The sequence below is a fragment of the Pygoscelis adeliae genome, unplaced genomic scaffold (genome assembly GCF_000699105.1).
Source record: "Pygoscelis adeliae isolate BGI_AS28 unplaced genomic scaffold, ASM69910v1 Scaffold728, whole genome shotgun sequence".
Taxonomy (NCBI): domain Eukaryota; kingdom Metazoa; phylum Chordata; class Aves; order Sphenisciformes; family Spheniscidae; genus Pygoscelis; species Pygoscelis adeliae.
The window spans coordinates 369,407-384,982 of record NW_008825337.1 but is presented as its reverse complement, the minus strand read 5'-3'; the positions used below and the strand labels follow the sequence as shown (position 1 = coordinate 384,982).

At 48.0% G+C, this 15,576-nt stretch overlaps 1 protein-coding gene across 1 annotated transcript in view; it reads right to left on the bottom strand.

Moving 5' to 3' along the window:
- The window catches only part of SPEN (spen family transcriptional repressor), a 47,860-nt gene that overhangs the window by 2,402 nt on the left and 29,882 nt on the right, over positions 1-15,576 (bottom strand). Inside the window, exons 7-12 of the mRNA XM_009330346.1 lie at positions 15,510-15,575; positions 14,816-14,929; positions 13,504-13,617; positions 11,742-11,842; positions 1,368-9,291; positions 371-790 (exon numbers count right to left, since the gene is read on the bottom strand). Coding sequence (XP_009328621.1) covers positions 371-790; positions 1,368-9,291; positions 11,742-11,842; positions 13,504-13,617; positions 14,816-14,929; positions 15,510-15,575 — 8,739 coding nt within the window. The remainder of the gene's footprint in view (positions 1-370; positions 791-1,367; positions 9,292-11,741; positions 11,843-13,503; positions 13,618-14,815; positions 14,930-15,509; position 15,576) is intronic.

The window sequence follows — 15,576 nt, the reverse complement described above, 5'->3', positions numbered from 1 at the left end:
ACTCTTTCCTGCCCGTGAAGAAAACCTTCCCAAGAAAAAGCTGACTGTAAAAATGATGCAGCGCTGCCTGCCCTGAGCCTGCAGGCTGTTTGAAACACTAATGATAGAAACAGGGGCTGCTCTGCATTAACAGCACCTTATCTTGAGACTCTAGGAAATGCCACGTAAACATGAACACGGCTGAAATTCACCGGGGACAGAAACAGCCCAGCAAGCATCGATCGCCTTCTTTGCATCTGAAGCGTTTGATGCAAGAGAGGTCAGATTTTGGTGCTACAGGTGAGACAAGCTATACAGAACCTGATTATTTCTCCCCGGATGAGGAGCACGAGGCTACTCGGCCAGGAGGAGACGACGGAGCGGTACTCACCGTCAGAAGCTGAACCATATCCACAGGTCTCTGCGAGACGGGGTGAGGAGACGGCTCTTGTTTGAGAGCGGACTGGGGCTCAGGGCGATTGAGGGGCAGCCCCGGCGGGGCCCCAGGACCCGACGTCGTCGGGATGAACATGGATTGCTTGGGAACCGCCTGAGGTTGGTGTGGTGACGGAAGCTCCTGTTTCATCGAAATGGCAACAGGCGAAGGGTAGGAAGTCTGGCCCGTGTCCGCTTGTGCCCTCTGAAGGTGGACGTGAGGGTCTATCGGTGCCGCATGCCTATTTACAGTGGGGTGGTGACTCTGTTCGGGCCCAGCTGCCGGCGGGCCCTTGGGATCCTGGGGGATCTGAGGAGTCTTGCTGCGTACTGGCTGGCTGGTGCGAGTGTTCGAGTGTTCGCCCTCCGGTAGACCCTGGGGAGCAGGCGGCAGGGGGGAAAGGCAAGATTTTAGGCCATGGGCATATCAGAACTCGTTCATTCAACCATAAGGCTGCCAGGACACCATCAGATTGCTGGCGGGGAAATCTGTGTCTCCATGCCACAGCATCAGCTGTGCCTAGACCAGCCTCCCCTTCCAAAGCCACTCCACCAGCCTCTCACACCCGAGAGCTGAAACCGCATCCCCTGAATCCTGCCCCAAGCCCATCTTTAGCCACGCCACCCGTCCGAGGATGTCTGACCCGCGCGTCACCTCCATGCTGACAATTCTCCCCCCGACACCTCTACATCTAGAAACCTGTAGGTAGGTTTGAGTCGTAGAGTAGTTAAGAAAACGGGGGTTTTTAGCTTCCTCTAATGCCAAGCAGCGTTCAAACCCCATTTCCCAAACAAAACTGGCTCCTCTTGTGCTATGAGCTTAAGTAGGGCTTGGAGACTAACCACAGAGAGATAAACTCGGCTCCTGTGGCCACGCAGAGCTGCACCGGGGCTGTAATTAGCTCGACGCGTTCCAGATGTCAGGTAGGACAAGAAAGGGTTTTATTTCTCACCTGAGATGGGGTCATGCTCCGGGAAGGCAACCCGATCGGCGAGGCACCCGGGAACTGAGGATGCCCGAGCTGTGCCGCCGTATGGTAATTCCTCATGTCGCCATACACAGACCGATAATCGTGAAAGGAGCTCCCCGCGGGGTGCATGATCTGTACCCCGTGCGGTACCACCACCGGCTGCGTCAAAGGCAGTCCAGGCAGCTGGCTGCTGGAGGGGACGCTGAGGAGCCGGGGTTCGCTGTGAGGAGAGTGTGCCATCTTGCCTTCAGAGGATTTTGGCGTCTCTTTTCCGGGCTGCGGGGTCTTACTGACGGGGGGAGTTTTCACAGCCCCTTCAGGCGTTCGGGATTGTCTCGTTTCCGAGTGGTGTTCGCCCACGGCGGCCATGTGCGGGTGCATTATCATCCTCACGTCCCGGGGGACGTTGTACTGGTCGAGCCTGATGCTCGTGGGGTGCATGCGGTAATCCGGCTGCATCACCAGCACGTCGGACTGAACGGGGGCTGGTCCCCTGCACACCGTGGTGTGGTGGTAGTGCATCTCCTCCTCGGGGGCATGCTGAGAAGACAGAGGAGGCATGACTATGTCTCGTATTGGGGCTGGCTGGGGCGTGCTGGATCGCTGAGGTTTGATCTCTATCTGGGGTTGCAGAGCAGCTCTGGGGGAGTGGAGCGCTTCTGGGCGGATGCCGTAAGGGATGCCGGAGAGAGGAGGGGTGTTCATCCTCACCTCGCCTTGGGACAGATGGCCCAGGGACACAGTCTGTGTTACGCTGTGAGGGGGCATGATAACAGATTGCTCGGGATGCATGCTGGATATGTACTGAGGAACGGGAATTCCCGGCGCCAGCATGACCGGGGTACTGCTCGATAAAGCCGGAGACGAGGTACTGCCAGGATGACAAGCCCGGGGGAACGGCGATGGCGAGTGCCCGCTAGTACGCGGTGAGTGCGGCTCCTGTTTGGTGACCCCCAAGTGGGAAATAGCCCGGTCGGTTGGGGTGCTGGGTCCTGAGCTGACGTGGTTTGCTTCCGAATGCATTTTCCCAGAGAGGGAAGGGTGGTGAGGACTAACTCCAGGACTCAAGTTGGAGGGTTGCAGAGTCTTGGTCTCCACTTTCAGAGCAGCTGGATCGGACAGTTTTTTGTTCACAACCATCTGGTTGTGGACAAGTACGGGTGGAGTGTTTACAGTCTGCGTGAGGACTTTACTGGGCTGAGATGCTGGAGTCTGGACAGAAAGGTGGGACGAGTCGGACTTCTCCAGCGCAGTGCGCTCTTGTTTAACGGAGGAGATGACGGGCGACGTATTGTAAGGTTGTGTTCCTAGTACCAAAGAAGAATGTGTGGAAACAGTCCCATAGCCCGCCGAGGTCTGGGAGCCTTTTGGCGTCGGCTGAGATGGCGTGATAGGTTCCTGTTTAATCTGAGACTTGGATACAGACTGCTGAAACTCTATGTCAACAGCACTGGCTGGGGGAATCTGGCTGATCTTGGCACTAATTCGCTGAGGGCCTTCCGTCTTCTGCCCCGAGTAACTCAGAAGCACTACGCCTTCCGAGGTATTCACCCGCAGCCCCGGACTGGACCCAGTCTCTACAGGCCTCTCCTCGATAATAGACATCGATCCCGGATGAAACCTACTGTTATCATTTGTGCTTGACCTCTGCTTAAATTTTGGCGAAGGGGCGTTGACGAGACACGTCTGGGTTTGGGGAGCTTGCTTCACCAAGGTGATCCTCGGAGCCTCCTCCAGCTCCATGCTGTGGGGCATCCTGCTTATAACAGAAGTAGCTTTGGGAGCAATCACGGTACTTATCTTTTCCTTCTCGCTGAACACCGGCGCTTCAGCCACCGGTGGGTCCAAGGCGTTGGTGACAGGAACTGCCGGCTTCTCCTCTGAAACCGGTTTTATGGCCTCTACTGCAGGGTGGAGGGGTGCCTCCTCCAAACGAGGTGCACTCACTGGCTCGGCGTGCGTCGTCGTCACATGCGTGGAGGTTATGCTCGTCGCCGAGACGTACTTGGGCTCCATGAGTATCTTCCTCAAAGTGCTGGAGTTTGTATCGATATCTGACGCCTTGGTGTCCGGTGGGAGAGCGGGCGGGGGCGTGGAACGGGTACGGGGTTCCTCGTGCCTTACCATCCACTCTGGCATCTTGGCAGCGCCGGAGTGGAGGGGGACAATTGTGGTAGGCACCGGGGTGGGTAGCTTGGCCGCTGCCGAAGGGACGGCAGGAAGGGCTGCGTTTGGGGCGCTCGGCGGCGTGATGGGTGCGTTCTCCATGGGTGACCGTATCTTGAACCCACTCTGACTCCCCTCGTCAAGGGGAACCGGTGGGGCGGCCAGGTCCAGAGGAGCTGGAGCAGGTGCTTTCGGAGAGGTGCTGCTCTCAGCGACGGCTTCGTGCGCGGCCACGACAACGTCAGCAGCTGCAGCCTTGCTGGCGTCGGAAGTGCTTGGCTCCACGGACGCCTGAGCCGCAGTTTTAGTTTGCTTTTCCTCCTTTGAGGCTTCTTCGGGTTTTGTCTTTACTTCGTTGGCGGGGGGTGACTTGCTCTGCACCCTCTCCGGCTCGAAGGCGTTGACTTCAGCGGTGTCGCCCTTTCTGCCCGTGCTCCTCTTGCGCCTCTGCCGCGTGGTTTTCTGACGGCCCTTTTCCTTCCGAGCAACTTCAGCCTCCTGCAAGGTCTCAGCCTCCTGCGCAGAGTTGGAAGATTCACTGAAGCTGACTTCGGCCTCCTTGCTCTCCGTCTCTACCGCCGACGGGGCAGAGCTGGGAACCGGCTGCACCGTGGGCTCGACAGCAGCCTCAGTTTCTAGGATATTATTCACCGCTTGATCAGTCTCAGGCTCCATCTCCTCCCGAGGCGATGGTAACACCAAGGGCTCTGCGGGGATTTCAGCTTCCGATTCAGCGGGATACGTCGGGGGTGCAGGAAAGCTTTCCGTCTCCCCAGAAATATCATTGATGATGGAGCCGATGGCCGCTGCCAGCTCCGTTTCACTAGCCTGATGCGCGGGTTTATCTCCTTCCTCCTCCTGACGAACTTCAGGCACATCCGCCGTCGGCTCTTTGTAGGCAGCGATTGACGGAGGAGTTTCGGTGAGTTTTGCAATATTCTCCACGGCCTGCTCGAGTTCAATCTGTTTTGCTAACTGGGCAGCTTCGGGGGACTGCTTTGGTTCCCGCATCACCTCTTTTTCCGTTTCTGGGAATGAATCTTCTACCTCATTCTTAGCAAAATGGGGTGGCAAGATGTCCTCTTTTGGAGGGCTTTTCATTTTGGCCGGCGACACCGCCACCGGCTCTGCCTCCTCATCAGCTGGCCGCAAGGCGCCCTTGACTTCGTCCACGTTGAGGCGTATTTCTACATTTTTCAGACACACAGATGCTTTATCTACAACAGTTTTGGTATTTTTATACCTTCCCCTTTTGGATTTCGTAACCTTTTCTGGCACCGGCTTCTTCTCAGTGACCTCAATCGTGGGGATTTCTAGCTGGTTTTTCTCCGCATCCAGTTCTTTCCTATCACGTTTCTGCTCGCTTGCTGCCGGCTCTTTCTCAGTGGCTTTTGCTTTATTGCTGTTGTCACCAAAGCTCGATTCCTGACCGCTTCTTTCAGCAGCATCTTCAGATTCAGCTGAGGTATCGGCTTTCGGTTCGTTCTTCCCTTTCTTCCCCTGTTGGCTGGTAGCAGCTGATGAGTGACTGTGTGTTAGCTTCTGGGATCTAGGAGACCTCCAACCTTCTGCAGGCTTAGGAGCTTCTACAGCATCTTTAGTTTCAGCCTCCTCTGCCTCTTGCTGTACCGGTTCTGTCTTTATTGGAGAGATGTCCTCCTCCGGCTTACGGCGGGTTTTCGGAGGTCTTCCCCTCCTCGGGGTCGTAGGAACAGTTGTCACTGTTTCCTGCGGTTCCTTTTCCCCTCTCTTCCTGGTGGATCTAGTGACCTCCACGGAGTCCTTCACTGGAGATGGGCCTTCATTGTCCCCCGTGGTAGCGTAGACTGACCTTACGTTTCTGCGTCTAGTCCGGCCTATTGGCAAGCTTGGCTCCACATTTTCTGGCTCTGCAGCAGAACTAGGGGATTTAGCAGCATTCCTCGAAACCTTCTCCGCCTCCACTTTCAACTCGGAAAGCTTCTGCGTCTCCCCACGAGGAGAGCTCGACCTTTTGAGTTTTTCACGGTCAATTCTTTCACTCTTCCTTGTGACAGGCTTTTCCGTGACGTTAGCTGTAGCCGACTGCACAGGAGTCTTGGAGCGTTTACTCTTGTAGGACTTTTTATCTTTTACAGCAACTGGAGGTTCGATTTCCATATCATTGTCAGAAACGGGCGGCAGGACCTCAGCAGCCGCCTCCACCTTTTGACTCGCACTAGCATCAGCGTTGGCAGAAGGCGGAGGATTTTCTTCTTTAGGTTCGGCAGCCTCATCGGACTTCTGAACTAGCTTGGGTGGAGGTGGAATCAACTGGGCAGCTTCAGGTTCTGGATCTGCTTGGGAAAACGAAGCTCCGGGAGTAGGAGGCTTGGTATCCAAGTATGAAGGATGTTCTGTTGCCACAGCGTCTTCCTCCGGGGCCAGGGTTGTAGCAACAACTTCTTTACTAGCTTCTACGACTGGCGGGGGTTCGGTTTGCTCGGGTGGTTCGATTTTGACAGGAGCAGCAAGTTCAGGAAAAGGTTTTTGTTCCTCTGCTGTAGAAGCAGGTTCAGATGGTTTTTCTTCTTTGACAGAAGCTGTTTCTACCACTACCTTTTCGTTTGCCGCCTTCTCAGAAGCAACCGGTGCTGGTTCCTGTGGTAGGACAGCGACCGAAGAGGGACCAACCACCGAGGAAGCTTTATGTTCTGGTTCTTTACTATCAGGAACCGTTTCTGGTGTTTTCGGCCGGTTTTCTTTATCTTCCTGTTTTTCCACTTCTTTTGGTTTCTGATCTTTCTCCTTTTCTTTCTGCTGCATTCGCGTTAGTTCAATAAATCTACTGTGGAAGAGAACCACCGGTTCTTGCACCAAATCAGCCGTGCTGTTAGTCCCATCGGAGGAAGACTGTCTCCCATACAGCCTACCAGACATGAAGTCGAGATCATCGTCTTTTCTCTCTAAATGTTGCAGGCGCTTGGAGTCCTGTTCGAAGATTGAACTATGCAAAAACCGAGAAGCAAACAGTTCCTGTCTCTCTTGTTCCTCCTCTTTATGATCTTCTTTCTTATCATCCAGTTTTCCACCTTCTGAATCGGTCCTGATTTTTTTCTTTTTCATATACCAAGACGGAATAGGTCTCGGAGCCGAGTCAACCTTCTCTTTGTCTTTATTGTTTCTAAAACTAGCAAATCTTGAATCCCAATCTAGAAAGGACCAGTTTTCTTCTCTGGATGAAGAGAGAGATTTGGCTCTTTCAAGCAAGGCCTTTGTGTCTGGTGTGATTGTCTTGTCCAACGCAAAAGAGTAAAATTTGTTTCTTTCTAAGGAACTTGACAGTCTTTCCTCCCTTTCACGTAACTTCTCTTCTCTGTCCCTTAATAAAAAAGACAACCTGGAACTCTCTAACAAGGACGAGGCTTTCGGGGAATGGGGCTTATTTTCACTGTCATCATCTGAATCAGAAGGCACCTCCCCGGGTTCCAGGTCTCGGACAGACCGCTTGCGTATGCTGTCTCTTTTGACGATGCTGCTTGGAAAGCTGATGTCAACTCTACCAGGCTCCTGCTTCACTTGTGTTTCCCACCTACTTGAGTCATCTTCAGAACTCAGTACGGATAGTTTTATTTTAGCCATTTCTGCCATCTGCTCCCTTCTGCTGGAATCATAAGGATTAAATTTCAGCGAGTCCTCCCTCACAGTCATGTTGGAGTACGAAAGACCCTTTTCTTCTATTTTAGGTGACTCTTTGGTTTCCTTTAATGGCATTAGCCTCGGAGAATCGAGCGTGTCATCATCTTCATGGAAAGGGAAGTGTCTGATACTAGGGGAACAGGACGTCCTTTCAGAGTCCTCGCTCACCTGACGAGAACTTCTGTAGTTTCTTTCTCTTTTAGTGCTGATTTCAAAGTCAAACTGGTCAGTCTTCTTCCTTTTACTTGGTGGAGAGTCATCGGTGACATCTTGCGGAGGTTTTCCCACCTCGTGGACCAAGCTCCGTCTTTCATATTCATCCACGTCTTTCTTTGGACTGCCGAACTTCTCAGACTTCGCTATCTCCATTTCCAGCTGCTGTTTTAACCTGCGACTTTGCTCCATTTGTTTCCTGTAGCTTTGCGTGTGGTCGATGTCAATGCCAATTTTCTCCTCTGTATCAGCTGACTGAGGTTTCTCTTGGCCAAGTTTATGGTCAGGTGTGTCTTCAGGAAGACCAGAGTAATTCTTCCTTGCGTCCTCTCTCTCTGTTCCTTGGTCGTCTAGTAGCTGTACCTGTTTATGCTGGGGTTTTACTGGATTCAGTTTTTTAGAAGAGAGTTCCTGAACTTCCACTGGTTCATCGGCTGCCTCCATTAGCCTCGCCTGCAGATCTAGGGTGGGACGCATGCCAATCCCACCAACATTAAGAGTCTCCTGAATTTCTTTGGGACTAGTTACAGGAATAAGTCTTTCCAGTTTGAGTTTTTTAGATTCCCTTTTAAGCATCTCCTTCCTCAGGGGTTTCCTCTCCAATTCTCCTTCCCTTAACATTGTCACTTCTCTAGACGAAGCCGTTGCATCAAGCTGCTTTTTCAAAACCGTGCGTGCATCTTCCTCATCTTGGCTGCCTCTTTTTACTTCCAGTTTTTGCCTGTCAGGCTTCAGATTTGCATCAGCAAAACGTCTTTTACGAGCCTCCAACTTGTCTAAATCTACCGCGTTGGCCCCCTCGGAAGTTTGCTCTGTCTTCAAGTGCTTTTTGGGTTTCAGTTTTCCCTCCTTATCCACCACTTCTACGTGACTGGCAAGGGCTTTCTCTTTTTGTACCTTGGTTCTGACAGGTTCCAGTTTAGACTGATCAGACTTGGTTTGCTCAGCTTGAGATGCCTGTGTTTTTTGTTCAAGAAGCGGGGACTTCATAGTGTCGTTATCAAGCTTCGCTCTCAGTTTCTCCAAAGTGGGCTGATCAATAACTTTCCCTTCCTTTTCTTTTACTCGGGTCAACACGACGCAGGGCATTAGTTCCAGGCGGTTTTTAGCTGTCCCTTCTTTGTCACCCCTCTCTTTACTTTGTTTACTATTGCCCTTCAGTTTTTCAGGGCTGGGCTCTCTTTCATTCTCTTGATCTGTTTCAGAAGACTGAGAGCTGGGCGAATGGATTTTTGCTTTTCGTTTTTGCTTATCGGTTTTCTCCTTTTCTAATTTTTCCGGCTTTTCCTTTCTCACCAAGCGTTTCTCCTTGTCGACTCTCTCCTGGTCAAAAGCACGCTCCTTCTCTGTTTTTTCGTTTTTTGCGTAACGTTCCACACGGGCTTTGTCGAGCTTGTCGTATCGTGGAGGAGACAGAGAGCTGCAGCTGCCACTGCGATCTGATGACCTGCTGTAAATCCTCCTCTCCGAATCGCTCTGCAGCCTTTCCGATTGCGAGGGAGACGCTCCAGGGCTCTGCGGACGCCTGGAGTGCGTGGGACTCTGGCTCCGTTCAATCGGTCTCCGTTCGTGGTCTCTGTCCCGATCGGATTCGAACCGTTCCCTCTCCCTCTCTCTCTCCCGTTGCCTGTAACTGTACTCCCTTATGTCTTGCTCGTATGGATCGCCCCTGTAATCCCTGTACTCGCGTGGGTCGTCGTAGTATCGTGGGTCATAGTAGTCTCCTTGGTAGGGATCCCACTCGGCGTAAAATTCTCTGCCTCGAGCTGGGTATTCTCGTCGAGGATCTTCAGGATACGTCCCTGGAGTCCGAACAGTCTCGTAGTAAGTACGATCAGGGGCATATTCGTAAGATCCTCTTCTTTCATCTCTGCTAAATATAAGAATAAACAGGTTAGTCTTTCTTCTCAACCAATGTACTGCCGTTACCATGTTCTTTGCTAGGTAGGGGAATCATTTTATGATCATTTCTTTATACGCGCATCAAGGCAACTGTACACAGCTGCATACAGAGATTTAACAACAATGAATCGGTGCGCAGTGGATTAAACGCTTTGTTAGCTTACCAAATACTGTACGAGTTAATTGGTCATCTCGTGACAGCTCTGCCAAGTATCTTTTCACCACCCTCACTGCTTCATTTTTGCCAAATTCAAATACTGCATTAAATCAAGGTAAAACCTACGCAGCACCTGTGCACCCACGCGCAGTCTGTCATGGTGAAGGCCACCCCATCTCAAGAACCTGAAACCTACCTCTGAAGACATGAGTCAAGTCAAAACTCAAGGCTGGAACCTCTTCATTACTAAGCAGTAAAGTGGTAATAAGATTTCTTTAAAAATGCTAAACCCTGTAAGTGATCATTTAATTCCAAAATTAGCTCTTTCGCTGCATGTGGCATGCTGACGTTGCCTATTTACAGACCAAGTCAACAAAAAAGATCAGGTTGTTTATGAGAGCAGGTGAATTCATGGGAAGCATTCAGCAAAGTCAGTCAAGCAATTAGCATTATTATCTCAGTACCTCCAAACAGAGGCAAAAATAAGCCATTTCTAACACTGAACATGCCTCCTTGGCAGGGGGGTGGCATAGAGCCGGTGCTCCAATTCTCCACCATTACAGAGCGTTTTGCGTACTCTATTTCACGTACGTTTATTTGGCTTCACAGTTTATATTTTATGTTAAAAGCTGACAGCTCCCACATTTTAAGAAATGTACAAAATTGAAAAAGAACACAAAGAAACAAAACATGGAAGACAAAAACCTCATTCTGCAAGCAAAGTGGGACGTTGTGAAAGACAGCTGTGAAGTTAAAAAAATTTATCATGGTTTTTGTTTGGTTTTGGTTTTTTTTTTTCCCTTTGGGTCCTATTTAGCATGGCCACTACCACAACCTAAGAGAACCTGGTTAGCGCAGATCTTAGCATCATTGCAAGGGACCGTCAACTACCAGGAGGAGCTCGGAGGAGGACTAGAAGATGCAGAATTACAAGACTCACTGCAGAGCTCGCTCGATCGCTCTGTGAGTCATTATTCCTAAGTATCTCGTAATGACTGTGTGAGCATAATGACAGAAAAGGAAAAACAAGACTAACATGTACCCAAGTATCACGTTGTTCCAGAAATCAGTGTTCTACTCAGAATTATTTCACGGTGAAGACAAGCCCAACTGACTCCTGTGCGTTAAAAGACCTCCAATAATGCACTTCTCTTTTCTGAATTTGGTGTAGTTCAGAGGAAATTATTACTGACTGCTTGCTGGCACATCGCAACATCTGGCAAGGACTGGGGAACGCACACATTTATTTCCATTATGCAAATCCTGATTGCCAATTTCCCTCTTCACTTTGAAATCTGGCAATTTTGCAATATGTTAGACCAATCTATTTTGCTGCAAAAACCCACTGAATTTATCTAGTGCACAGGTACGATCAGTGTCACGCTGGGCTTATTCATAGGTAAACCAGAACCCTAACAATTAAGACAGCCTCTGAAGGTACTAAAACACGGATGTTTTATTCAGCCACTGGAGAAAAAAAAGCACAAAATGCAGAGTGCTTCTGTGCCAGGCTGCTCTCAGCCAGGGTCTGCAGAGATAAGTGGCCACGCAGGGGGAACACAAGCCTCTGCAGCATGTGCAAAATGGCCAGACACCGTCATGACAGATGCTGCAGAAGGACATCAACACAGAACGCATTTTTCATGTCAAATAGCAAAACACAAAATAATTGCAGCCTCACTCGTATTTTGTTATTTTATCAAGTTAACGAACTAAACTGTTGAAAAGGGGTAGGCGGAAGACCAAATTTTACTCTCTGCTCAGCAGATGAGCAGCAGTATTTTATCGGACTACATATTCACCCGTTAACATATACACTTCTCTTGAGGGTACGGGATGGCATTATAGATAAGCTACTCTTTGCATTCCTAAGAAATGATGAGTGACTCACAGGTGTGTCCTGGTGACCCATCACAGTAACCAGTTACTGTACTAAATACATAGAGCACGCAGACAGACGAAAACTCCACCTGAGTATGAATTTCAGTAACCAACTACACTTCAGATGTGTGATATCCTGTCTGCTTTCATCCGCACAGCTTAAGTCTGACCACCTACATTTGTTTAAGAAAAAAATATTGAAAAGGTGAAAGACATTAAAAATATGCTAAAATGTTGTTAATAAAACTTTAAAAAGAAGGATAAAGTTGAGAGGAACAAAAACAGGTGTTTGTTCAATAGTAACGGCCTGAAGAAAGTTTAATTGCACTTAAGACAATGCTGGAAAAGTAAAAGACTGTAATAAAGATATTGACACATGCCTTCTTTCTGCCAGCATTTCATAAAAGTCTCTGATATCTTGACCCGTTTTCTCCATGGAATGATAAAACGCCAACTGACTTTCTCGATTTGCAAAGTCCACCTGAAAAATAAAGGATAAATCACGTTCAGTGAGGGAAACATGCATTTTGACAACATTTCACTGTCTGCTGCAGAGTCTGAAGATGGGAGCAGAACTGAAAACGGGGATGATAATATTTAACAAAAAAAAGTCAAAGGCTTCTCAGGACTGGCCCTACGCATCCCCAGGAATAAAGACCTTTCTCTCTTAACTCAGTGCAGCCGCGTGGAGCTACGTAACTACCTCCCTCCTTACTGGGGTATGCTGTTGTAGCTGCCAGACCAGAGGTTTCTGTTCAGTAAACCAGCAGGAAAAATACACATTATTGACGTTTTTAATACTACGACTCCAATTACAGTTCCAAAGTCCCTTTCATCTCAACGCAGTGCTACAGCAGGTCAGTATTATTAATCTATTTCAGACTCCACGTTATTTGCTCGGGGTTATACGGCAAGGCAGCAGCAGGGATGGGAAAGGAACCAAGCCTCCTGAATTGCAGCTCCCTGTTCTAGCTACTTCAAGAGTTGATGTTTTCTAGCCAAGGGCAACAATATTAAGAAGCTAATGGCATAGCTGGTGCAAAAAATTAAGGATTAGAATGGATTTAACTATGTGTATTCCACACAATGCCTTTTTTTTTTTTAAACATTCTAGTTCCTTCTTTTTTAAAAAAAAATCAGCCTAGATAATCTGTATAACCACAGCAGTGGAGGACAGACGTACACGCATCACGGGTGTTGCTTATTCCAAAGCCGCTAAGTAGCAAGACCCACAAACACAAGATACGAAACTTTCGAATGACCACACATTTTGTTGTATATAAAGGCTACTCATACTCAACCACCACGCTTCGAAACTACAGTATATCCAACTCCTAACCCCAATGGGTGCGAAGTTGCTAGGTTAATACACCAGATGAGAGATCATGCTTGAAATCATTACCCACTCTTTAGGAGAGAAGAAAGGAGGAGGAGGAAGATAACTCAGAGGGTTGTCTGACACCTCACGTCCCCAGTTAGTGGAACCGATGGGACAGTCGTAACAGGTATTACCACATTCACCCAAATCCAAGACATCCCTGTAAATATTAAGTGTCCCTCCAGGAAAAGTACTTTCTATCTGTTTTTTTTAAGCAGTGTTTTTAATTACTTTTTTTAAAAAATCTGTTACAAGGAAGGAGCTGCCATTGCAAGAGCAGATTGCACGCTTGGGTTGCCGTACCCCACGGCTACGGCAGATCACCTCGGCCGGGTCAAGAGCCTGGACATCAGCACGGAGCAGCTGAAATGCAGCGATGTGTTATCCCGGAGGAACTCCCACCCTCAGATTTCACTCTTCTAACATGAAAACGGACAGAAGTTTGCCTTGGATTCGGGTAAATGAGGTAGTAACACGGACACCAACACTCAGGAGCTTAGAGAGACAAGTTCAGTGAAACAAACGGCAGAATACTGGAAAAGGCTTTATAAGTAACGGTTCAAGACACCCTAACATCTTGATAAGCCGAGTATAAAAAAAATAGTTTCAGCCTTTGATGTCTGGGACATACATGTCCCGCTAAGTATTCCTTTTGACTGGCAGTCTGCAAATGCCAGCATTTAAGGGGTAAGGCCTAAATACAATTTGTTTCTTTTTTTTTTTGTTTGTTTGTTTTGTTTTGTTTTGGAGGTCATTCTGCACACCTTAATTTTATTCCCACCGATTTTCCTCCCCTTGGTCTCTTTTACAGCTGCTTGTGCATATTCAATCTCATTGTAGAGAACCAGGGCCATGCCTTTTAAGCGGTCAAACACCACCTGTAAAAAACAAAAAAACAAAACAAAAACCAAATAAGAGCCTCATCCACAGGACTTAATGTCAGTCCCAACAAAATCCTAAGTCATGAGGATACCAGTAAGAAAATAATTTTTTAGCAAGGTAAATTTCCAGGCTTTTCTGATGAGGCATATTGTAATGAAGAGACAATAAAAGGACACGGGACTGCTTTGAATTGTGGATATTGTGGCTTGAGGTATATTATGCCTTTATTTTGTTTTTCTGTATTTTACTTTTAATTTTTTCTCTTTGGTGACTGAGTTTTGTAGTTTCTCTTTGTTTACTTTCAGTTTTTTGAAAAATTTCCAATGTGTTTTAGGGGGGAAAAAAGGTAAAAGGAACATTTAATCCCAAAATGGAAAGAGTTTTTGTTATCACAGTCTGCAGTACCACTCGTCAGTTGCTAAACGCCCAATTTCCAAATATTAGCTTCTTTTAGCAACATAAACTTATTATTCAAGCAACAACAGCTACAATAAAGAATGTCAAAGCCGCAACACAAACCCACAAAAATCCTTTAAGGAGGCAAGACCCTGATCCTGCGAAGATTTACACACGTTGCTTAACTTCAAGCACATCAATGTCCAACAGAAATACACGGGACAACTCACATGCTTAAGTTTAAGCATGTGCATAAATCTCTAGCACCCACCCACAGCAGGGCAGGTAACGCACTCCCACTGTGTGATACGGGTATGTTGCACAATCACTGACTTACTTTCTTCTTTCACGTACTTTTGTCAGCGTGACTATCCTAACTGCTTTTAAAAAGTCTTTTTTTTTGGTCTGATGAAAAAAAAATATAGTTATGTCTAATTATGTAATTAGCATGCATGAGTGTAACTACGTAATTAGACTGCTGTTCCTCCAGTGTTAGCCTTCTAAAGAAATTTTGTTGGGGAGAGACTGTACTGCACAAGAGCAACAAATGGTTTCCAATACTCATTATCTCGGCTCATTCAAAATACTTTTTTTTGTTTTCAAAACACCAGAAGCGACTGCTCTACGTATCGGATCAACAGGATGCAAAGCTACAGAGCCCTGTCGGCCAAATTACACCCCAGAGAGAATTTCTCTACCTGAGCTATAAAGCCCTGGACAGTCGGGGTTGAAAGGACAGGATGGGAAGAAAGGAAGACAGTAACAACTTCAAACCACACACCAAAGCCTCCCACCTACCTTTACCACAGGCCCGTATCGGCAGAAATGTCGAGTTAAATACTGATCCGTAACGTTTGTAGAAAGACCATCTAACCACACGCAGTTTGTAGGCATGCTCTTTCCAAAACCCAGCTGAACACAAAAGGGCAAAACTTCCATCAGTACAATTCACAAGCGTTAAACTAACTGAACAGAGCACACCTAATTAAAGAGTTATTTGAAGAAAGCTAGTCATTTGTACCGATTTTCTAAAATTAGCATCTCGCGCAGGTGCAAGCAAGACAAAAATCAAATAGCAATTAATGAAAATAATTCTGCATGCTTAAACAAATACAGTGTTTGACAACATTTGTTTCTTCTACAATTTGAATGCTTCTGAAAAGTGACAGGTTGACAGCTCTGGGGACTGACAGCCTCTGTTAATCGTCAGTACCGGTACAGCTTCCCAGCACGGCCTCGCCAGATGCGGACCTCCAAGACCAGGGAATGTCAGTCTCCAAGACTACTCAATCCTGGGGCTCCTTGCTGAGACAGCCAACAAAAATGCTGATTAATCCCAATTATGGTGGTGGTTGAAAGCGTCACGCTCTAATCTGACCGACGCATTAAAAAACATCTTTCTTCCATAAACTATGCTGCTGCAAAATATCCTGTGATGCTGTAAACAAAAGTAACAAGGAGAAGGATACGGTCCGCGGGAGGATTTCTTTACCTTGAGCCGGTTATTTCCAAGATATTCCCCATCCATCTTCTTAATTGCTTTACACACACTTGCAATA